The 23,764-nt window shown below is 48.8% G+C and overlaps 1 protein-coding gene across 1 annotated transcript in view; it reads right to left on the bottom strand.

The window, feature by feature from the left end:
* Positions 1-307: 307 nt before the first annotated feature.
* The window catches only part of LOC121464663 (WD repeat-containing protein 49-like), a 48,457-nt gene continuing 25,000 nt past the window's right edge, over positions 308-23,764 (bottom strand). Inside the window, exons 12-21 of the mRNA XM_041677687.1 lie at positions 23,317-23,376; positions 20,279-20,444; positions 14,012-14,107; positions 12,194-12,252; positions 11,871-12,012; positions 10,918-10,957; positions 10,073-10,161; positions 8,579-8,772; positions 5,433-5,530; positions 308-643 (exon numbers count right to left, since the gene is read on the bottom strand). Of these exons, the coding sequence (XP_041533621.1) occupies positions 406-643; positions 5,433-5,530; positions 8,579-8,772; positions 10,073-10,161; positions 10,918-10,957; positions 11,871-12,012; positions 12,194-12,252; positions 14,012-14,107; positions 20,279-20,444; positions 23,317-23,376 (1,182 nt within the window). The 3' untranslated portion in view covers positions 308-405. The remainder of the gene's footprint in view (positions 644-5,432; positions 5,531-8,578; positions 8,773-10,072; positions 10,162-10,917; positions 10,958-11,870; positions 12,013-12,193; positions 12,253-14,011; positions 14,108-20,278; positions 20,445-23,316; positions 23,377-23,764) is intronic.

The following is a 23,764-nucleotide window of genomic DNA, read 5'->3' as shown; positions in this document are numbered from 1 at the left end:
TATTCCTGGGAACTGTTAGGAATGGATGGGAGACCACATATCTGTCCGAAAGCAGGCCTCCCTGCAAAAAGCACACTAGCAAACTACCATCTGTTTCCCAGCAACTCCCTGCTCTGCCCTATCCTCGGCCTCCTCAGAGGTGGTCGGTGGGGGAGCTGTTTGGGGGCCACTGGCTGTGACCACCTGCTTTGTCTTTTCTCCACACAGTGAGACAATGACTTCCCAGAAAAACACTGTGATGACTTATTCTCTGAGATTTCAGCTCTAATTGCTTCGGGAGGAGCCCACCTGGGCTGAGATCACTTCTTCATTTTGTCCTTTATTGATCCCACAGGACAGAGCTTAATCTGTTAGACCTTTTCCATCACACAGGAAAGAACTGGCCAAGCAAGGAAGGCAGGGTCCTTAGCACTCAGGAAAGAATCTGCCCCAGGCTGAGTGTTCCTTCCTTTCCTGCAGCTCTGCTTTTCTCTCCTGGCCGCTGAAACTGTCAGTGAACATGTCGGAGCCAAGGAGGGACAGATCTGGCTTCTCCCCGAGGGCAGACACACAGGGGACCTCGTGGCACTGGAGGGCCTGGTAAATGCTGGGCCATTTGAGCTCGGGTACCTTCCAGCGAGGCTTTCTTTGTGCTGGTAGCAGTCTGGAGGAAAGAGGATAAGTGTGAGGATTCTTTGGGTGTCTGGAGACTGGCCACTACAAGAGCCCCCAGCTGAGCACGCCAGCATCCCTTCCCCTTGGCAGTTGGTCACCAGCTCTTTGCTTCTGGTCATTTCTAGTACCATGGAAGGCCAACTGCTCCCACCTGTTACGATTCTTCTCTGGTTTCAGCCGCTCCCCCACCCACCCTGACACCATTTCAGTCACACTGAACTCAAGTGCAGGACTTGTCCCTTGGCTCTTCCTTTAGGGCTTTGCGCCTTTATATTCTTATGGCTTCTCTTTTTAATTTCTTGAAAAATATTTTTGTTTTATGCATATGGGTGTTTTGCCTGCATGTGTGCCTGTGCACCATGTATGTGCAGTGCCTGTGGAGGCCAGGAGAGGGCGTCATATCCCTGGAACTGGAGTCACAGATAGCTGTGAGCTGCTGTGTGGGTGCTGGGAACTGAACCTGGGTCCTCTGGAAGAACAGCGAGTGCTTTTAGCCAGAGTCATCTTTCCGGTCCCCTGGTCCTTTATTTTTAATTGTGGTATAAAACACATTGTATAAGTTGGCCACCTGAACCAAATACACATTTAGTACATGCACACTGCTGTACGGTGGGCTACTGTCAGCATCCATTTCCAGAACTTTGTTTTTCTTTTAGTTTTCTAAGACAGGGTCCCTATACAGCCCAATGCTGGTCCCTGGCCTTTTAAACTCCCTATAGCTGAGGGTGACCTTGAACTCCCGATTTTCCTGCATCCACCTCCCAAGTGCCAGGACTGTATCTACGTTCCACCATATTTAGTTCCCAAACTCTTCCACCTTACAAAACGGAACACACACACATGAAACAACATCCCGCATCCTCTGGCCCGAACAGCAGCCGTTCTGCTCTGACTCTAACGAGTCTGATTGTTCTGCTTGCCCCGGGCCTAGGAATCAAGCAGTGTCTGTGATGTTGTGGCCGGCTGTTTCATTCAGCACAGTATCCTTAGGTTCATCCACGTGGTAACGCCTCTTCTCTTGTTAAGCTCCTTTCAAGTGGCCATATCCTAGTGTTCACGCTAATATCTCTTGGGCATCAGCATGAATTCTCTCTCTCCCAGCATCCCATGTACCAGTGCTCCCACAGTGCTTCACGCTCCTCCCATCATGCAAGAGCCAAACGACAAAGCCACGGAGGCTGGAGACCTGTCTTTCCCTCTTCAGGACAGACTCCTCTTTGCTTGTGGATGTGTCCCCTGTGTTGGAGTACAGTACAGTGTAGGCACAGAGGGGTGCCCAACAAATATGGTGAAGCCAATGTCTGACAGGCTTTCCTCAAAGGCGCTCAGGGATGACTTAATAAATACAAACCTGAATGCTCAGGGAAATGAGGGGTATGGAACTCTGCTTCCTGCAACACGGTTTGTGTCTGAGCTCTGCTGCCATCTTGGTCCCTTGTTCTCTGGCCTGCCCTATAGTCTGTCCAAAGCGAGTCTATTCCTCCCTGCACTCCGTGCGTGCACGTCCTCTCGGGCCATCTGGTCCTGGTACCATCCCTTTGGAAAGGGTTCCCAGTCATTGTCTCGTGCCTCGCCTCACACTGTTGAGCCCGGGAAGCACCCTCCCCCAGACATCTTCCCACCATTCTGTTTCAGCTTTAAAGGGACCCCAGGCAGAGGTTGCCCGAGTGCCACTGCTGGGACTGTGGTCTGTAGGCTATGGATGCTTGATTCGTAATCCTCCGCCACTTACCCAAGGCATCCCCATGTTTAGAGCAGGTGCGGTCTCTGTCTTGCCTTTTAAGGCTTGGTCTCAGAGGAGAGCTCTAGGGGAGCTGAAGAGCAGTGAGGAGGCCCTACCTGTGCCTGGCCAGCTACCAGTGATTTAACTTCAGCTAAAAAGCACAACCTCCCCAAGCCTCGGTTTCCTCTTCTGTGGAGATCACCAATTGGGTGTCCTCCAGGGAGGGATATCATGAGGGCTGAACAAAGTCCGTGTGGAATATTCCTTTACACTGTGTGAAGATGTGTCACTGTGAGTGGTTTGATAAAATGCTAAGTGGCCAATGGCTAGGCAGGATTTTCAGGGCAGAGAGAAGGCTGGTAAGAAGAAGGGCAGAGACGCCAGGAGTTGAGAGCCAGATTCAAAGGAAGCTCGGCAGGTCGGCGACGCCAGGAACGTAGAGCAAACAGCGTGGGGATCACAAAGTAAAGGAAACCGAGCCGTGTGAAAGAGCGTAGATGAAAAGATACGGGTTAATTTCAGTTAGAACAGCTAGTTAAATCAAGCCTAAGTGATCACCCAAGCTCTCACTTAACTAATAATAAGTCTCTGTGTTGTTTTTTCGAGAGCTGGCGACCCAAAGAAAAATCCATCTATAAGTCCTATTGAATTTAACGTCTGAGATGGCCTCGGGTGGGCAATCCTCCACACGTGGGCCTCATTAAGTCAGTTGTGAGAGGAGCACCTTGTCCTATGAGCTATAGATGAAGTCCTCTCACCCCACCCCCTGGAAAACTTGATTTGATTTCCAGGGAATCTGCTGTGTAGAGGATCACTGCAGTAGACGCTTGCTCAAAGGAAGTGGTGGTCTGAGCAACTTCATCAAGACCCGCCCTTCCAACACTCCCAGCCCTGTGAACGCTCCCATGTGCTAGTCCGCAACAGTAGCCTTCTGCCTGAATGGGGAGAGCCGTGTGCTTCGCACCCAGAGTGAGCTGTGTCTGTCTCTAAACCTGTCTATGCCTCTTGGACCCTGGTTATGATTATAAATGTATCTGAACAGAGTGAAAATTGTATTAATGGGAAAATAATGGGAAAAGCAAAGAAGTTTTTGTGAAAGCTGCAGAAGGGGCTTTGAAATGAGTAGCTGGAAGATGACGGAATCGAGGACAAACAGCTGTCAGAGTCTGGGGAAATTCTAGACATTGGGAAGGACACTGCAGCTCCATGCTTTGCAAACAACTCCACGTTCCAGCTTTGCTTTTGTAAAAGCAGAAATCGAAACTCATTCGTAATGCAGCGGGCATTCAAAGACTGGCGAATCAACGTACAGTCTTCACGTTGCAAGCTAAAGTAAAAGTTTGACAGAATGTGTGTTTCATTTCTAAAGCTTCCTGCCTTAAAAGGCATACATTTTGAAATGTGCCCAACAGCCACCAGTGTTGATGGGGTAGCCCCAGCCAACAAACTCAGCGCCCCCTTTTTTCCTCTACCACTTCCTCTCACTTCACATTCTGTTCTTTTATCCTTGCCATAAGCAAACACGGAGAAGCGAATTTAGAGCGAACTCTGCTTTGCCATTCTGTGCTGCTACTGTTTGAACCCAAGAGTCAGATAACACCCACCGTTGTGGCCTTTGGCTGCACTTGCTCTTGATGACATTGGGAACCTTTGCCCACCTCATCTCTCTACACCAGTGTCTCTGAGGAGAGAGGCAGCTGGAGGCAAAGAGGGAATGGAGATGTGAATAAAGATCGCCCTGCAGCTGCTGGCTCCCTGCTAACCCCATCAGTCAAGGGTGGAGAGGCTCATGGTGTCAGCGGACAGGGAAGGAACCTCCATTTCCAGTCTCCAGCCCCAACGCACCATCACGTCCACTGTCTTGGTATCCCCCATACTTTCTTGGGACATCACCAAGTATATAAACAGGAAGTTGAAATGACTTACAGTCACATGATCTACAGCCCAGGCCTTTGTGGTTTTCCCACGGGCTAGCTATTTGATCCAGTCAAACTTTGGATTCGTGGCTTCCAGACACATTCTGGCATGCTACGCATGGTGGGTGGAGCTTCCACGTGACAGTCCCTTTAATGCTGACAGCATCCAAAGCATTTTTACATTTTTAGCATCTGGGACAGAACTTAGTAGTTGTCTACCAAAATCCCCTTCTCACCCTTCGTGCCTTCTTTAGTCATCCGTGGCCTCTGTTGTGACTAGCCGTGGCTGTGTGACTAGGCTGCGCCTTAAGATGTAAGCAGAAACTCCTAGAATATTCCATAAGGAATGATCCGGCTGGAAAGTGGATGCCCTGGCCCCCCACTCTTATGCCTCTGTTTGCAGTTTTGCTGTATAGGTGGAAGTCAAGGGGTCCCTGGAGCTGTCTTCTCTATTGGCAAACTGTAGAGATGGAAACAGGCCTCCTAGGGAAGGAACTTGAACTCTTGACGACTGTCACACATGGTGAGGATGGGGTCATCACTCACCCAGGTTCTAAACCTGGATTCTACAGTGAGAGGACACCGAAGGGGCTGTTTCCCTGGGTCTGCTGGTGACTGGGACCTCGAGAAGAACGCCTCAGGGAGCCGGGGAGGAACGTCATTCACTCTGCTTCTCTCGAACCTGCCATAGTCCAGCACATGGGGACCTGGAGTGCATACAGGGCTTTGAGGTGGCCTGAGATTTGCAACTTTGGGAACTCTGGGGCCTTCCTCTTCACCCCATGTCCTTGGGGAGCCATAAGGCCATATAGGGCATCTGTGTGAGAGAGGATAAGGCTACAGTGCTCCTTGTGCTGCTGAGGCCAGCAACACCAGCTACAGAGCTGGCGGCAAAGATGGACGATGTGTGGGCCTTGGCCATGTGTGGCAGTCAGATAAGATAGGGATGGGGGCATTAAATCACATTGATAAGACACACAATGGGTGACGCTTCGGTAGTGATCTTGCAGACTGCGGGAGCTTAGGGACAAGGACCACATGCAGGGAACGGAGAGGGCTAGCAGGCCTCAGCCAGGAATGGCTGCTGCTGTATTCTTCCCAGGGTGGCTTCCTGGACCCGCCTGATTTTCCAGACTGACCTGCCATGGCAAAACGCAGACCAGCGATTTTTATCTTCTTTCGCCTCCGCTTTACCAGTGGGACCTCCTGGGGAGGGAAGGTTCTGGGTCTTTGCAGTCTGGAGGAAGAAGGCAGGGATGTGAGATGTGAGAACAGGAACCATGACCTCTCCAGTAACTGGGACTAAGAGTCACCTGTGTGGCACGTGGCTTTCCTGTGTTACAACAAGACTCGGGCTGGCTGAACTGTCCAGACGACAAGAGAACTTCCCGTGGAGCTTTAGTGCTGTGTCCTGGCACCAGTTAGCAGGCAGCATTTTCCTGTGAGCTCCTCTTCTCAGCATCTAAGCCAGTTCACTTTGACTGTGCTTGTCTGCTGTCTCTTGGCATCTTGGAAGTGGCACTACCCACCTTTACAGTCCAATGAACACATTAGGTTTTTCTTTAACAGAGATTTAGACAAGCACACAATTTTTTCTAAAGATTTATTTATTATGTATATAGTATTCTGTCTGCATGTCTGCTGCAGGCCAGAAGAGGGCACCAGATCTCATTACAGATGGTTGTGAGCCACCATGTGGTTACTAGGAATTGAACTCGGGACTTCTGGAAGAGCACTCAGTGCTCTTCCTCTGAGCCATATCTCCAGCCCCCAAGCACACAATTTTTAAGGCTGGAAAGAAACTTCTAGATCATCTAAACCCACCCTTCATTTTATAGCTCAGTAGAAGGGACTGCTGGAGATCACATGACTAAGGAATCAGTTTGAGATTCGAACTCAGGGATCCCTCTCTCAGGAACAGCAATAAAACCCCTTACTCTGCAATTTTACCCTTTCGATTTCTGGTCCAAATATACTGTACAAGGGCTCAGGGGTTTGTTTTCTGCTTTTTATCTAAGAAGTAACTTTGTAGTGTTTTGAATGATAAGTTTTGGGCATTTGAACACTTGGTTCTTGTCTTAGTTATAGCTTCTATTGCTGCAGTGAGACACTATGACCAAAAAGCAGTTGAGGAGGAAAGGGTTTATTTGGCTCACACTTCCATATTGCTGTTCATCATTAAAGGAAGTCAGGATAGGAACTCAAGTAGGGTAGGAACCTGGAGGCGAGAGCTGATGCAGAGGCTTTGAAGGGGTGCTGCTTACTGGCTTGCTCCTCATGGCTTGCTCAGCCTGTTTTCATACAGATCCCAGAACCACCAGCCCAGGGGTGGCACCACCCACAATGGGTTGGGCCCAATCAATCACTAACTGAGAAAATGGCCTATAGCTGCAATTATGGAGGCATTTTTTTTTTTAAATTGAGGGTCACTTCTTTCAGACGACTTTAGCTTGTGTCAAGTTCAAGTTGTTCTAAAGATAACCAGGACAGTCCACCATTGGTGTGCTGCTTAAGAAGCTTAGGAGCTACACCCTTGTTGAGGGAAGTGTGTCATTGGAGGTGGCATCTGAGAGTTTGAAGACTGGCATCATTTCTAGTGTACTCTCTTGGCTTGGGGAGCCTTGTGCCATTTCTAATGCTTTTTTTTGGGGGGGGGAGCTCGCATTGTACACCAGACCAGGGCTGGCCTCGAACTCACAGAGATCTGCCTGCCTCTGCCTCCCAAGTGCTGCGATTAAAGGCATGTGCCACCACACTCAGCTTCACTGCTCATTCTTGGTGCAGTGTTTAGGATGTGAGCACTCAATTCTGCTCTAGTTGTCATGTCATTGGCTGCTGTGTCTCCCTGGCATGATGAACTCTTATCCCTCTGGAACCAGCAGCCAAAAAAAAAAAAGCCTTCTGCAAGTTGCCTTGGCCATGCGTTTTTATCACAGCAGTGGAAAAGTAACTAATATGAACTTTTGACAGGTTTTCCAAGTACCTGCTGCAGTCCGACCGATCGGAATATTTTCTTAGACAAGATCAAGATCCCCCAGGAAGACTTTGCTTGCCCTGGAGAGCAAGCACACTGCTGATTATTCTGTCACACTGAGCACTGAACATCCTTCCGCTTCCGCCTCCTTCCTCCTCCATCCCTCTTCCTGCTGCCCCCTCTCTCCTTGCCTTCTCTGTCTCTTCTTCCCTCCTGTCCTCCAGGACCTCACCCTCATCTCCCACCACCGCCCTTGAATCTGAAGTTTGTCTTCTCTTTAGGTCTGCCTCTGAGCACAAGAACTGGCTGGGGCTTTGTCTCTTTTCTGCCTTTCTTTCTCTCTTTTTTTCTCTATTTCTCCTTTCTCTCTTTCCACCTCCTTCTGAGCTTTTGTTTTCTAAATTGTGGGCCTATCAGCATTAATGAAGACATTAGCATTCTCTATATTGAACACCAGCTGAAATGACTGTTTCTAAATCAGCCAACAATGCCAGCAGTCTCCCCAGACTGCCACGGTGTGGATAGCCTTGAGAAGGAGATCGGAGCAGCGCTCCAGGTGAGGCGGAGGCTGCTCCAGTGTGCTGGCCTGGATCCTTTGTTTCTATTTTGAACACCTCTGGGCCTCTAAGCTGGAGTCAGTGGCCGGGTTCTACTGGGGGATCTGTAGTCTGTGAGGCTGCCGAGGAAAAACCGAGTCCGTGATTCTGTCGGCAGAGTAGGTGTCCTGCTTTGAGCTGTGACAGAGCTGGCAAGCAATCGCTCATGGAATGACCTTCTTTTCAGTTTCTGAAAGGGCAGGCATTTCTTGGCAAGCCATGTATTTCATGGGAGCTCTAAATCAAGGCTGCATCAGCCAGGGCTCTCTCCGACCCTCTTGCTCTGAAGGTAACTCTCATAGGCTGGTAACTCACATAAAGATGGTCAGCGCTTCTTCTCAGTTATTAGGAGCCCCTGCTTTTGAACACATCTCAGCATAAAGTATGGGCTGTGCGTGCAGGGTCTGCCCTTCTCAGATGTGGCCCTAGGGTTGAGCATGCTGTTGTGTCTCCCGTGTTCCAAGGCCAGGGAAAGCTGCCTTTCTATAGGCAAAAAGAGGAAAGTGCTGGGAGAGCCTCTCCTTCATCCCACGGAGGGGTAGCATGTCCTCCTGGTCCGTATCAGTGCCATGGCCCAGGATGGAGGGGCACGCCCTCCTTCTCCTGTTGCCTTGGTTCACCAGATCATGCTTAGATTCTCTTAGCTTATGTGTACACCCCGCTGACCAGCTGAGAACCCACGAAGAGAACACAGATGGCTGGTTCAGGCACTAACCTCAGACAGGACCTTCTCTTTCATCACAATGTCCCGCTCCTGCTGTCCTCCCGAGCACCCGGTGGGAATATCTGTTTCCAGTACTGGGTGGGTGGGCATGCTTTGAGGGTCTGTCAAAATCTCAAAGGGGACTCTTGGGTGACTCCAGGAGGCAGGGGTGAAAACATCCCAGGGGCGACTCTGTCCAAAGGTCCCTGGAGAAATAAAGATAAAAGTAAACACCAAGCAAATGACAATGGGTACCCTGTCTCCTAACCAGAGCGGAGCTTACTGCTCATGTGGGTAGATTGCCTCAAGACTGGCAAGGCCACCTCAGTCCAGCTAAGCTATGCCCTGGCAGTTTCATAGGAAATAAACATAGGACAACTAAGCCTCCAAAGAGAATCCGAGAAAGCCTCCTGCCATGCAGGTGTGCAGTCTACTCGATAATGTACTAAGAACTTGAAAGATAAATTCAATCAGTCACAAACCTATTTACATAAACATAAGCTATGGGCTGAGACACCATACTCAGACAGACCACAGTCTCTCTAAGCGGCGGACTAGGCTATTCTTGGTACCATGGTCAATATATGCCAGGCATTTGCCCACCATATAGCCTGATGTCCCTGCCTAGATATGATTCTTATGAAAAAACATTTTCTTCCCAAAGTGATGGCATTCAGCCCACTGATTTTAATAAGTTCAAAGGTCTTTAATTTTTATTTTTCTAATTTTGGAGACAGGAAGCTAATGATACAGTATAGACCAAATCACATCACCCCAAAACGTGTATGTTGAAGCCCTAGCCCCCAAGGTGACTTCATTTGGAAACAGGGACACTGGTGAGGTAATTAACTTTAAATAAAGTCATAAGGCCTAATAGCATTAGTGTTCTTGTGGAAGCACAATTAATAAAAGCTCAGAGACTCATACTGGGGTTCAACCTGAAGACCCACCCAAGGAGCAAAGCAGCCAGTCACTGGCTCTTACGTCGACTGCAGTCTGAAAACGGCAATCCTGCCTCCAGGAATCTCAGAATGAGACTGTATCTGAGAGCTGCCTCTTTCCTATCTTATAATCCTCTCTGGGGCCGAGATTAAAGTGTGTGCCACCACTTTCTGATTTTTAAGGCAAGCTAGTGTCTACTGGGATTGAAGGTGTGTGTTATTGCTGCCTGGTCTGTAAGGCTGGCCAGTGTAGCTATTTTGCTTTTCTGATCCTCAGGCAAGTTTTACTTCTTAAAATACAAGTTAAATGCCACTACATCTTGTTGTCAGAGACAATAGGGAGCTGTCACCATCAAGTGTGGATCAAGAGACCAGTGCTCTGATGCCCAAGATTCCTCACCAGAACCTAGCCATGTGCAGACAACCATCCTGGACTTCAAAAGTCCAGAGCTGAGAGGAAGTAATGGGCTGCCCCGTCTAGGATACTCTGCTTATGGCAGCTTCAACAGAAGATCTGTGATTCCATGGCCCCTTTGGCTCCAAGCGAGCAGAGGCGGAACCTTACCTATGTATGCACCATCTTTGCTCCACAGGCGCACAGTGCAGTCAAGGGAGGAAGACAGTAAGATGCTATCATCCTCTATCAGCTCCAGACTAGCAAGATAAAGGGGGAGAAGAGGGTTGTCAAGGCTGCTCTGCAAGAGAGCGAGGGACGTTGGGTCCAATAGAATAGAAGAGAGAAGCCAGATTAACTTTTTATAATTATTTCTTTTTATCTCATGTGTTTTGGTGTTTGGCTTGCATGTATGTCTGTGTGATGGTGTTGGGTCTCCTGGAACTGGAGTTACAGACAGTTGTGAGCTGTCATGTGGGTGCTGGAAATTGAACCCGGCTCCTCTGAAAGAGCAACCAGTGCTCATAACCACTAAGCCATCTCCCCAGCCCCACCAGATTAATTTTTAAATGCCATTCTTTCCCCCACTTCCTCCCACACCATGTGCCCTCCAAAATCCTTAGTCCACTTCTAAGACATCAAGTGGGATCTGTATGGGAAATCACCTTGCAGGTGATCAGGTGGGTGGGAGAACAAGCGGTCAAAAAGAATGATCTAGCAGCTTTGGCCTCTCTCTAGGCACGGACTCCAAACCCACTAAGCTCATAAACTTGCAGTAGACTGCCAGGTCAGTACAGGGAGAACCGCCCATGAACAAGAAAAACAATGACTTGGAACCTCTTCCTTCGGCTCCATGTGGACCACATTCATCTCACTTCTTTGGGAGCAGAATGAAAATGCAGTTTCCTCCTTCAACAAGCTCACGGGGATTTTGAGAGGACAGCCTTGATCAAAACTTAAACAACTATTTCCCCTCCTATGGAGATTACTGAGCCCTTCAAAGGGATGGTACTCACGATGTCACCATGCTGACGTGAGCCCTCCAGGATGTCACCGCTAAGTGAAAACAAAGAAGACATCTGAGTAGGACCCCGCAGGAAGGAGTCCAGCATGGATGTGTGCCCAGAAGGAAGTGGCACCGATGGGCTGTTAGCAATCTTTCCGCGTTAGTGCAGACCAAGCGCCTACTATGTGCAAGCCCCCCCCCCGCCCCCCCACCCCCCCACCAGCTCTGAAAGTGTACGAATAGGACCAGCGTAACACACTAATGCCATGTTTTTCCTTGGTGATATTTATTTCGTGCGTGTATGTACATGGTGTGCTTGCATGTTTGCAAGAATGTGGGTACAGATGTGTGTGTGGTGTGTGCATACACGTGTACAGATGTGAAGACCCCAGGTTGATGTTGGGTATCTTGCTCTATTGCTCTTCATTTAACTGAGACAGGGTTCATTGATGAGTCTGATCTAGCTAGCTGGCTTGCCCCGGGGGTCCTCGGTCTCTGATTCCTGAGTGCTGGGACGACAGGTGGGCCATTATACCCACCATCCTCTTAGGAGAGAGGGGATGTGCGGGTGTGTGCACCTGGCTTTTAAATACAAACTGTGGTCCTCGTATAAGCATTCGGTGTCTCTGATAAGTAATGTGTTGTTGCGCAATCTTGCAAGCAAGTCTCTGTGCATGTTTGTCATTTCCTTCACTAGAAGCAGAAGTGCCATTTGCAGCACTAGACACGGGTGGTCAACACGCCCCGCAGTCACCCTCTGTTCAATGCTATCTGACGCCCCCTTCCCTGCATCCTTGCTGGCATCAAATGTTCTCAAGAAACTCTCTTTCTGCGAGTCTGCTTTCCAAGGGCTTTAAGAGTAATCCCTCCCCAACAGGGACAACTTAATTTCCCCATAAGACCATCACATAAAAACCAAAGCAATCTTATCTGAGGCTTAACATGAAGAAATTCACTGCCTACTCTTGGGAGCCTGCAGCTCTGGTCCCTGGAGGCCGTACTCCTGGATGTCATAGACATGCACAAAGCCCTGCTGGTCGGCCAGGTAGGTGAGGGTGTCTCCTGCCGTCACCACAATGCTGCTCACCTGGGTTTTCCCTTTGGACTGAGACACATCGAAGGCAAAGATAATAAGAGGGGAGAAATGTCAGGAGGATATCAAAGCGAAGCATTAGAACCCAGTCGACAATCCCGAATTATAGGCTAGCGTCAGGGAACGACAAACAGCAGCAGCAACAACAACAAACCCATAGCCTGGAAGTTACCCAGTTGTTCCCCCGACTTACCGGAGTGAAGTTTGCAATGAGGCCAGCCCCACTAAAGAGCTTCCAGAAAGTGACAGAACCTGAGTAGGAAGGAAGCTGTAAGGGGCGGGCTGCCCAGCCAGCCAAGGGTTCTGAGCAGACCCGGTTGCCGTGGAATATCTGTTTAGCCAGGCAAAGATGCTGCATTTGTTAACCACGTAAAGTTGTGCTGCGATTTCTTTCGTTACTTAAGTCAAATTAACCTGGGCTCAGAGAGGTGCCATTAGCAACTGGTTGGCAGGCAGTCGCAGGGAGGAGCTTAGCATGGGTTTTTTTAGGTTGGGGCGGTGTGGAAGGAGCGGTTCCAGGATGCCAGCAAAGGGAGGATGGTAGCCAGTTGCTATTTTAACTCTCTGAGCTCAGAGGTTTTCACCCTAGCCTTTGAATCTGAGTTTTATTAGAATGCTAGAGATTTGGTTAGTCTGAATCTGAGTTTCGTTAGAACGATAGAGATTTGGTTAGTTTGAATCTGAGTTTTATTAGAATGATAGCAATTTGGTTAGAACTACCTTTTGAGCCATCGTCTGGGGGAACAGAACTCCCCCAGGCTACATACAGCCTTAGCACAACAAGCCACTAGCAGTTTAAAGTGCGGCCACCACAGTGAAGGTAAAAGGCACCTGATGGTCTCACACGGGGGGGGGGGCACATCTCTTCCTTCTTTGGTTTATCAGGGAGGGGTTTAGATTTTGGTGATTCGGTGGTGTCTCCTCCACTAATCATAGTGGCCTCCTTGGCAGAGGAGGGTTCCATCTTTGGCTGGTAAGGATGGGATAGTATTTGCTGGGCTGGGAATTAGTGTGTGGGAGTGTGTTCACTATTTTAATTAGTTACATGTCAGAACGAACCTGGTCCGTGGCCACAGTTAGTGCCTGTGGTTTACGTGTGGGTTTAGGTAGCCAGGCTCTGTGAAGTGGGGGCCCCATGCAGACCATCTCCTCTTCTCTTAGGAGAGAGGGGGCTGCACTCCATAGGTAACACAGAAAGGATGAAGATGACTCAGGAAAGAGTCAGAGACAGCTGCCCCACCCCCAGCACCCTCTCTCTTCTCTGCAACAGCACCTGATGCCAAAAAGAGCTGCAGTGTGAGCTGGGAACAAGAGGCAGAGGTTGCCTCTCGCTGGTGACAAACAACCAAGCACCCGGGTACCAAATATGGACAGCCTAGACTTCCCCTGCTACCAGGACTGCATGGTCACTGCCTTTAACTTGTAATTTTACTAGAATCCTAGAGCGTTTAGGGGCTGGATTTGGGCCCACTTTTGTGACAGTTGAAGCTTGGAGGGCCTGTCCCTGGGTTAATGTCACTAGCTAGTGATGGCCCCTCCTGAGTCCTCACTTTCTTCCCCATAGACCGTGCCAGCTCCACCGCTGACCCTAACATCCAGCCAGCTCTTGACCCTTTGGTCTTTCTCTTTGGTTCCTCTGTGAGGTTACCTGTGGCTGCCTATTGCGGCTTCCTTTGCACTGTTGAGCTTCTCTGTTTAGCCTTATGGGTCTCACACTGTCCTTGGGATGCCTGAGGTCAGTTACCCTCGCAGGTGGCCCGGGACCTAGCAGGCAGTAAGAACAACAGGGCATGGAGACTTGATTTGAAGGAAGATGGGATGGGGCCTGGTTACATGGTTGCCCTCCTGTAGTGTCGACTGAGGTTGATGTGGGCTGGGGTTTTAGCCTGGGATTTGTTAGTAAAGCCAGCAATGAGATAGCAGAGGAAGCCCAAGGTGGACAGTGGCACTCAGGGACCTAACTCACTCATCCTGAACCAGGATGACCTTATCTCAGAAGTGAGAGGCTTACCTCCGGGCCCATTGCTGATGAGGGAAGCAGCTGTTGAGTCCAGCTTCCTTGCCCGAGTCTTTAGGAAGGCCAGTCGAGAGACACTTCTGTCTGGGCCTGGAAATGAAAGCTTATTTTTCTTTGGCTTGTTTCACAATCTCCCTGTCTTAACGTTCCCCCCTCCCATCTTAGCTCCCCCCATCGAGTATGTGAGTGTGCATGTGCACGCGCACACGTGTGTGCGTATGGGTTTCTCTCTTCCCTTCCCCGCTCCCCTTCCCCTCTCTCTGTCTCTTTCTCTCTGCCTTTTGCTCACTTGCTCACCCTCACTGACACATATATTCAGCTCTCTTGCACATAGCTACCCCTGCAGCATTTGGAAAGCAAACAGAGAAAGGTGGCCCTCTCGGCTATGAACCAGTCAGGAACAGAAGAAGGATAATGGCTCTGTCAGTCTGTGGGCACTCCAACCCTTCCTCCCCCAACCCCAGGACTTCTAGAGAAAGAGCAGGAAAGTGTCATGAGATACAAGAACAGGTTGAGAGCCTGGTATTGGCATAAGAACAGACAGTAGGACCAATGGAACCAAATAGAAGACCTGGATATCAATCCATACATCTTTAAAACCTGATCTTTGATAAAGAAGCAAAAAATATCAAATGGAAAAAAGAAAGCGTATTTAACAAGGGGTGCTGGCATAATTGGATATCAACATGTAGAAGAATGAAAATAGACCCATATCTATCACCATGCACAAAACTCAAGTCCAAAAGGTTCAAAGACCTCAACATAAAGCCAGCCACACTGAACCTTATAGAAGAGAAAGTGGAAAGTACACTTGAACACATTGGCACAAGGAACCACTTCCTATATATAACCCCAGCAGCACAGACACTAAGAAAAACAATTAATAAATGGGACCTCCTAGAACTGAAAAGCTTCTGTAAAGCAAAGGACACAGTCAATAAGACAAAACGACAGCCTACAGAATGGGAAAAGATCTTCACTAACCCCACATCAGACAGAGGTCTGATCTCCAAAATATACAAAGAGCTCAAGAAATTGGACACCAAAAGATCACATAATCCAATAAAAAAAAATGGAGTATAGACCTAAACAGAGAACTCTCAACAGAGGAATCTAAAATGGCTGAAAGACACTTAAGGAAATGTTCAACATCCTTAGTAATCAGAGAAATGCAAATCAAAACAACTCTGATATTCCATCTTACACCTGTAAGAATGGCCAAGATCAAAAACATTGATGACAACTTATGCTTGAGAGGTTGTGGGAAAAGGGAACACTTCTGCATTGCTGGTGGGAATGCAAGCTGGTACAAGCCCTTTGGATGTCAGTGTGGCGATTTCTCAGAAAATGAGGAAACAACCTTCCTCAAGACCCCACTTTTGGGTATATATCCAAAGGATGCTCAATCATGCCACAAGGACATATGCTCAACTATGTTCATAGCAGCTTTGTTTGTCATAGCCAGAACCTGGAAACAACCTAAATGCCCCTTGACCAAAGAATGAATGAGGAAAATGTGGTTCATTTATACAATGGAGTACTACACAGCAGAAAAAAATAATGACAGCTTGAATTTTGCAGGAAAATGGATGGAACTAGAAAACATTATTTTGAGTGAGGTAACCCAGACACAGAAAGACAATTATCACATGTATTTACTCATAGGTGTTTTTTAAACATAAAGCAAAGAAAGCCAGCCTACAAACCATAATCCCAGAGAATTTAGACAACAATGAGGACACTAAGAGAGACTTACATAGATCTAATCTACATGGGAAGTAGAAAGTAGAAAAAGACAAGATCTTCTGAGTAAATTGGGAGCATAGGGACCTTGGGGGAGGATTGAATGGGGGAGGGGAGAGGCAGGGAGGGGAGCAGAGAAAAATGTAGTGCTCAATAAATATCAATATCTATCTATCTATCTATCTATCTATCTATCTATCTATCTATCTGAACAGGCTGGGAGATCTGAGAAGCCCAGGCAAGTGCCCTGGGGTCAGGGTAGGCATTAGCCCAGGATGTCCAGCTACTCCCCCAAAGTGCCCTTGGCTGAGCAACTTTGAGGACACCTGTTGTTAAGCAGAGACCTTCACCTCACAGTGGGCTGTGTCAGGAGAACAGATTCACAGTTAAGCGAATGGGAAGATTTGTTCCTGACCTGGAGACCCCCATCCCTTCCTGTCTCTTTCCCACCTACATCTAAGCAGGTCTTAACAGCTACAGCCTTGTGCTGGATGTGGGACAAGCGGCAGCAGAGACCCAGAAGGAAACTAACAAAACCTCCCAAGAAATGAACAAAACCCTGTTGGTGCATGCAGGTGGGGACAGAGCTGGGGGAACTGTCTCCAGTGGGCTGTGTTGCCTCTGACCTTTGGAAGATGGCCTAGGCAGCAAAGACACTGTGGAGGGGACAGGTGCCAAACCAGGACTCAACAGACCCTACCAATTCCCAAATAAATCAGCCCAGGTCTACATTCCCAGAGCTCCCTCCTCTGCCAGGGTCTGCGGCTCTTTATCTCCAGTCCCCTGTGTCCCTTAGGATGAGAAGCTCAAATATTTGCCATTGAATAAAAATCTTAGGAATCCACCCAAATCTCTGCCTCCAAGAAACACAAATAAGATTGTGGAAAGAGAACCTGGGCAACACATGGTCCTTCCATGACCTTCTCTGAGCCAGGCCGGGATGGGGGCTCCAGGGAGGAAATGGGGAGCGACATATAAATAAGAGGCTGCTAGTCACCACATGCGTACAGCCCCCGATGTTCAATATAAGGGTATAGGAAGTGAGTCTTTGAGACGTCCAGAGGTGAAGTCCATTCGCCTGCCCACGTCCGTCCCAGGGATGGTGGCAGAGGAACACAGTGTGGTCAGGATGCCAGCCTTTTTCTTTCCCATGTGAAGTCCGGGGATGTGTTTCACCTCCTGGCACTTCAGCTGGGTCTATCTGCCACATGGAGACAACCTTCTCCTTCACAGGGTGGACCACACAAGACCCTTACATGGCCTTGCTGTGAAGGCTGAGGGATTAACGGCCCCAAAGTGCTGCTCTCCAAGTTGCTCTACCCACGGCAGCTGTTCATGACGATGACCGTTTAACTCTCAAGTGTTGGGGTCCCGCCGTTGAAAGCGGACAAATAAGCTTGTGGGAAACCAGCTGAAAACAGAGCTAACCGGTAGGTATTGATGGCCTCCCTAGAGCAAACTCCTCCATCTTAGAGGTGACAACTTTCCTAAACTTCGGCCTGGTTGGAATCCCCTGGTCTCTCTCACAATCAAATTCTTTTGGATGCGGAAGAGGAATTAACAGCTGAAACATTAGTGAGTGAGTTAGCCGATAATGATTTCATGTAGTCCAGCTTTGCCTTGACACCATTGCAAGAGGAGAACTACAGTTTACCATACAAGATGGCATTCTCCTCACCAATCCCATGTGAGAAAGACCACTGCGCTTTGGTGTGGTTGTTAAGAAGCTGCCAGGTTGCTCCTTCGTGGAAGGGTATGCCAGTGTGTGTGTGTGTGTGTGTGTGTGTGTGTGTGTGTGTGTGAGAGAGAGAGAGAGAGAGAGAGAGAGAAAGAGAGAGAGCGAGAGAGAGAGTACACGTGTGAAAGTATGTGAGAGTATGCATGTGCATGCATGTGTGTGAGTGTGTGTGTGTGAGAGAGAGTGTGTACACGTGTGAAAGTATGTGAGAGTATGCATGTGCATGCATGTGTGTGAGTGTGCGTGCATGCATGTGTGTGAGTGTGTGTGTGAGAGAGAGAGTGTGTACACGTGTGAAAGTATGTGAGAGTATGCATGTGCATGCATGTGTGTGAGTGTGCGTGCATGCATGTGTGTGAGTGTGTGTGTGAGAGAGAGAGAGTGTGTACACGTGTGAAAGTATGTGAGAGTATGCATGTGCATGCATTTGTGTGAGTGTGCGTGCATGCATGTGTGTGAGTGTGCGTGCATGCATGTGTATGAGTGTGCGTGCATGTGGGTGTCAATGTGAGCACGTGTGTGGGTGTGTGTCAGTACATGCACACGTGTGAGTGAGAGTGTTTGTGAGTGTATGTGTGTGTGTGTGCCTGTAAAAGCTTTGCCTTGCAGAAGTGTTACTGTGGCAATAGCTGGATTTGTATTTTTGTAACAGAAGGGATTCTCAAACAGCGACTGCTTACAGTTTACAGCCTCATGGTAACTTGGAGCAGTGATTGTTACTGTGAATAGGGCTTTTGCATCAGAATTGCTTCCTGAAACAGCATCACATCCTTGGTCAGTGACTTTAATTTCAGTTTAATGGCAAAGAAAAGAAACTCCTGGAATACAATGAATGTCATCTCTTTCCTCCCAGATGATTAACACCAACACCAACACAACACAACAAAACAACAGCAACAACAACAACAAACTCCAAAAGAATTGGGTTAAGTGGTTAGATGTTCTCAAGTTTTTGGTTTTTGGGCCATGGCTGTTCTGGAACTTGCTCTGAAGACCCCTGGCCTCGAACTCACAGAGGTCCATCTGCCTCTGCTCTCGAGTGCTGGGATTAAAAGTGTGCACCACCACCACCTGGCTGAGAATAATCTTTTTAAATACGTGGAGCGATGGGGATTAGGAGCTGACTTGGTGATGAGGGTGCAGATAAGAATTCCCTGTTGTCTAGGTGGCCAGAGGCTTTAGCGTCTTCTCTAGGTGGCGCTCAAGCCGACCACATGACTTGACCACTATTTTTAACTGGCTGTGTACCCACAGCTCATCTGACTTCAGACCAGGAGCTCCCTGACTTTACTTCTCAGAGTGTTCTGCTTCTTCGAGCAGTTCAGAAGTGTTTTCTGACTGAATGACTCAGAGACTTTCTCTTTCTTTCTTTCTTTCTTTCTTTCTTTCTTTCTTTTTTGCACTAGCTACTAAGTTACCAGATGCTTAAAGCAGGGATCTAATATTCACTCATGGGTTCTCTAAGGATCTGTGGGTTGGACCTCAGGAAATGAAAACCCTTCCTAATTCTATGTCCAAACAACGAACTTCCTGCATCTCCTCTCCCTGTGGCCCCACAGCAGACAACTGCTCCTGGTGGAAGACTTCCTCTGGGCTGTTAGGCTTCTTCCTGCCCTGCCCCACCTATCTGGCTATCGGTGATAGCCTGTTTCTGGCCCCGCCCTCATGGTAGTAAAACTGGTAGACAACCCAGTTTGTGCATTGTTCACCATGCATGGTTAACAATAGGTTCAGGACTCAGGAGAGGACTGTAATTTTTAGCACCAGACCAGGCACATGGCAGGTGTTCCTCATCATTGCTTTGATGAGTATAGAAAACAATGAAGCCATGATCGTTAGCAGACAGAGAGGAGCCTGAAGAAATGGAGCCAGGCTAGCCAGGTGGTGGTGGCACATGTTTAGTTCCAGCACTTGGGAGGCAGAGGCAGGCGGATCTCTGTGAGTTTGAGGCCAGTCTGGTCTACAGAGTGAATCCCAAGGACAGTCAGGGCTACACTGAGAAACCCTGTCTCAAACCAAATCAAAAAAAAAAAAAAACAAGGCCGGGCAGTGGTGGCTTACGCCTTTAATCCCAGCACTCGGGAGGCAGAGGCAGGCGGATCTCTGGGAGTTCGAGGCCAGCCTGGTCTACAAGAGCTAGTTCTGGGCCGGGCACCAAAGCTACAGAGAAACCCTGTCTCGAAAAACCAAAAAAAAAAAACAAAAAAAAAACAAAAACAAAAAAAAACAAAACCCAACAACAAAAAAAACAAACAAAAATGCCACCAGGCAAACAATCCAGCACATGCGGGTGAAGTTTTGCAATTGAATACTCAAGCAATAAGGTCGGATTGAGGTAAGAGATCTGTGGGTCAGGGGCCACCAGAGGAGGCAGAGGATGAGGACCATATGGAAGCCTGAAATGTTGAGGGGACGATCGGTGCCTGGGCTGGACGTGGGGAACAGGCTTACTAGCTGGATGGAAGAAGCATGTGTCAGGTAGATGATAACAGAGAGAAGGGGAGGAGGAGAAAGGATAGTGGCAGCAACGTGGGCGGGCTCAGTGGGAGCATCCGTCAGGTTGGGAACAGATAAACCAAACCTCAAAGAGAAGTGTCCAGAGATAGTGCCTGTACCTTTGAACTCTTAAACTTTCTCCCAGCTTTGGGAGGGAAACATGACTCAAGGCCAATCCCTTCCGAGCAGGAAGTGGCCCCCAAATGGAGACTCCTTCAGTTTGCTGAGTTCAAGCTGATGGTGCGGTCTGTGTACACAGGCTCTGGCGCCTGCCTCTTCCCTACCTTCTCTGTGGTCCTGGCCATCCACGGGACTGGGCGAGTTCAGCTTGCAGTACATGTGGCCTGAGACGACATTCCAAACTATTATCTCTCCATCATAACTGGAGGTGGCCAGAAGAAAAGGTGGGCACTGGGCCACACAAAGGATGTCCTCTTTGTGCCCGTGGTTCTAAGAAAGAAAGACAGATCTGAGAAACGAGATCCCATCTCACATAAGGCAACTTTCGGGAACTTAAAATCAGATGCACAGGGGTTCTCTGGGACCTCTGTCTCTTCCTGTCAGAAACTCTGTATGCCAATCACTGTGTTGCGTGTTTCCCTGTTTGGCCATCACCTGTAGGGCCCCAGTTTTCTAAGGGAAGTAGCATGTCCTTAGTTCATCATCCCACCAGCATGCAAGTCGTCCACAAGGTGTCTTCATTCAGGCTGCATGTGGACAAGAGAACCCAGCTAGGGGCTAAGGAGGTCTGGTTCCCGCCAGCCAGAAACCCACACGCCAGAGTAGAGAGGAGCCCAGGACTTCCACCCACCCTCCTGAGGTGAGACTGTCAACGGAAGTTGAGGCTATGGGCTTCTCTCAAAGGGAGGCGCTTGACACAGGTGCCTCTGCTCAAGACGAGAACCCCAAACTGGTGTGAGGAAACCAGTGCCGCAGGGTTCCCGGGCCCCTGGCCATGTATGCTTTCCATTTCCCAGTGTGGGAGCTCACTATGTCATGGTGATTGGTGGCACTCAGCCGTATCAAGATATCCTTCTATCTTTGTTCCTGTGTACTTCCCACAAGGTGTCCCTTGAGGACTTGGCTTGATGGCCTAAGAGACTCTGTCTGCTTGAACACAGATTATAATGTGAGACTCAGGAAACAGAAGACTAACAGCTATCTCCTTTCCATGATCCTCTACTGCCAGATTTCTACTCCTACCCTATCATCCCACAATGTGTGCTGAGCCCTTGGGTCTGGGCTTTTCCAGGTCCTGCCCCAACTGTAGAGAGGCTATTGGTGTCAGGTGAGCTCATGAGGATGTGGTTCCCATGTTGGGATTAGGGTCCATCTAAGAACAGGAAGAGGCACACAGCTCATGCTCTCTCTGCTGTCTGAGGACATAGCAAAGAGTTGCTGACAGCTGTTACTATCTATCTGTGAGCCAGAAAGAGAGCCCTCACCAGAATCTGACCAAGCAGGCACCCCGACCTCAGGACCAGCCCTCACCAGAACCTGACCATGCTGCCCCCCCCACCTCAGGACCAGAACCCAGGGAAATAGATTTCTGTTGTTTAAGCTTTGTAGCATGCACATTCTGTTGAGACATCTCATTAGCATATCTTCCCTCCCACTTCTAATGTGCTAGCCAATTAGACTCTCCACAGCCCTTCCAGACACCAAGCTTCTGTACTTCCATACTGCACTCAAGCATCTCCTCTCGGTCCTCATAAAGATTACCTTTCCCTTCTGAAAAAGCCCTTGCGATCTTTAATCTCCCAGATAACATCGCAGCAAAGCTAGTGGCTCTGGAAACGTGACCGTTTATCACTTATCGTCACTTTATTTGTTAGGTTCCATGCTTCCTCTCTCCTCCGTGCCTCACCTGTCTGGGAGCATCTCAAGAATCATCTTTGTCTCTTCTATGCCTGCCTACTAAGTGCATGAGCAGGCCAGTGCTCGGCAAATATGTGTGCAGGATGGAGGACTGGATACATGTGCACGTCACTGACCCACGTGTGACATCCAAATGCCATGGTGCCCTTGGGGAGCTGGCATATAACTTCATTACTTCCGCCATGCCCACTAAACTGTAAGCTCCATGAAGGTGAGGCCATGCTTGCTCACCATTGCAACTCCCAGAAATAACACTTGGCCCACAAGAGGCACTCAGTGGCTGCTGAATGAATGAAAACATTGTCACTGGGCAATTGTTATAAATTGGGCACTGGGTAAGGTTTTTCAGACCACGGAGGCTTAGTTACATGGATGTACTGGTTAGCTTTATGTCAATTTGACACACGCTAGATTCATCAGAGAGGAGCGAGCTTCAGTTGAAAAATAATGCCTCTAGTAAGATCAGGCAGTAGGCAAGCCTGTGGGGCATTTTTTCAATTAGTGATTGATGGGGAGGTCCCAACCCATTATGGGTGGTGCCATCCCTGAGCTGGTGGTCCTGGGTTCTATAAGGAAGCAGGCTGAGTAAGCCATATGAGTAAGCCAGTAAGCATCACTCTCCACGGCCCCTGCATCACCTCCTGTCACCAGGATCCTGCCTTGTTTGAGTTTCTGTCCTGACTTTCTCCACTGGTAAACAGGGATGTGGAAGTGCAAGCCAAATACACCCTCTTCTCCTCAAGTATCTTTGGTCAAAGTGTTTCATCACAGCATTAGTAACCCTGACTAAGACATTGAAGTATATATTCTAGTGGCATGTGCCCTCTGGAATATCTGTAGGGCACATAAGGTAGGTGGGGCAGTGGCAGACAGTTGGGCGGGGTGGCCTTGTTTTCTGTACGTTTGTCTTATTGCCTAGGCGCCCAGACAGTTTTGAAGGAAGCCATTCATCCCTGGGAAGCTGTAGGGCACCCAGAACGTTCTGATCTCTAACAAGCATTGCTAGCCATCCCCCAGCTCTGGGCCTCTAACCAGCCACAGCGAGTCAGGAATGTCATGACATCAGGAATAGAATTTGGCTCACTAGGAAGATGCAGGAAATAAATGCTTCTTTGGCAAAAACCCACACCCTCCCCACCTTGAGCTTCCTGCGCATGGGGACTCCCAGCGGGGCCTCATGGAGAGCAGCTTGGAACCTGGCCCTCTGGCTCCACGCCACAACTTGAACATGGGGGCCATCACCTTACCCAGAGAGGAGGCAGCTGCTTGGACCTCAGTGCACCTTGTTCTACAGGGTGGGAATCTTGCCATACATAGCAGAGGCTTCTGGGAAACTGAGCATGTGTGGTGGGTTCAGGAAATGCAGGGTAGCCCCTTGAGTGAAGGAGATCTCCACTGTGTGCTACTATGTGGACTGAGGGCCAAATAGTGGGCCGAGGCTCACCAGGTCATCCTGCCAGCGAGGTTGAGGCTTCCAGAAATGATGAAAATCACGAGGTGTGTCCTGTATCCAAAGCCAAACAGGACACATTGTGCAAGGCATAAAGTGAGCTGCCAACACACTCACAACTTTAGAGAGAAGGTGTTGGTACGTTTCATAACCCTACCCCTCACCCCACGGCTGATGCAGATTTTTGAAATGTCAAAGCAAATTCCCCAAGTGCCAGTGGGAAGAAAAAGCAATCCACTCCTGACGTCTGGGTGATTGCATTTCAGCAAATCATATGTCAACTGACAAGCTCTTCTTGGATCCACTGCATAACTTTGCCTTCATAATAAGACCCAGAGCCGTTTCACCGGCTAAACCCAAAGCCATCAGCCTCGAAAGCTGTAATACCAAAGGACAAATTCAGTGCTGAAACTTCCCAGGTATTCATCTCTCAAATCACTCT

This window comes from Microtus oregoni, unplaced genomic scaffold (genome assembly GCF_018167655.1).
Source record: "Microtus oregoni isolate MIOR12 unplaced genomic scaffold, Mior012 000029F_ref0000214, whole genome shotgun sequence".
Taxonomy (NCBI): domain Eukaryota; kingdom Metazoa; phylum Chordata; class Mammalia; order Rodentia; family Cricetidae; genus Microtus; species Microtus oregoni.
The sequence above is the reverse complement of the archived record's forward strand: the minus strand, read 5'-3'. Positions and strand labels throughout refer to the sequence as shown.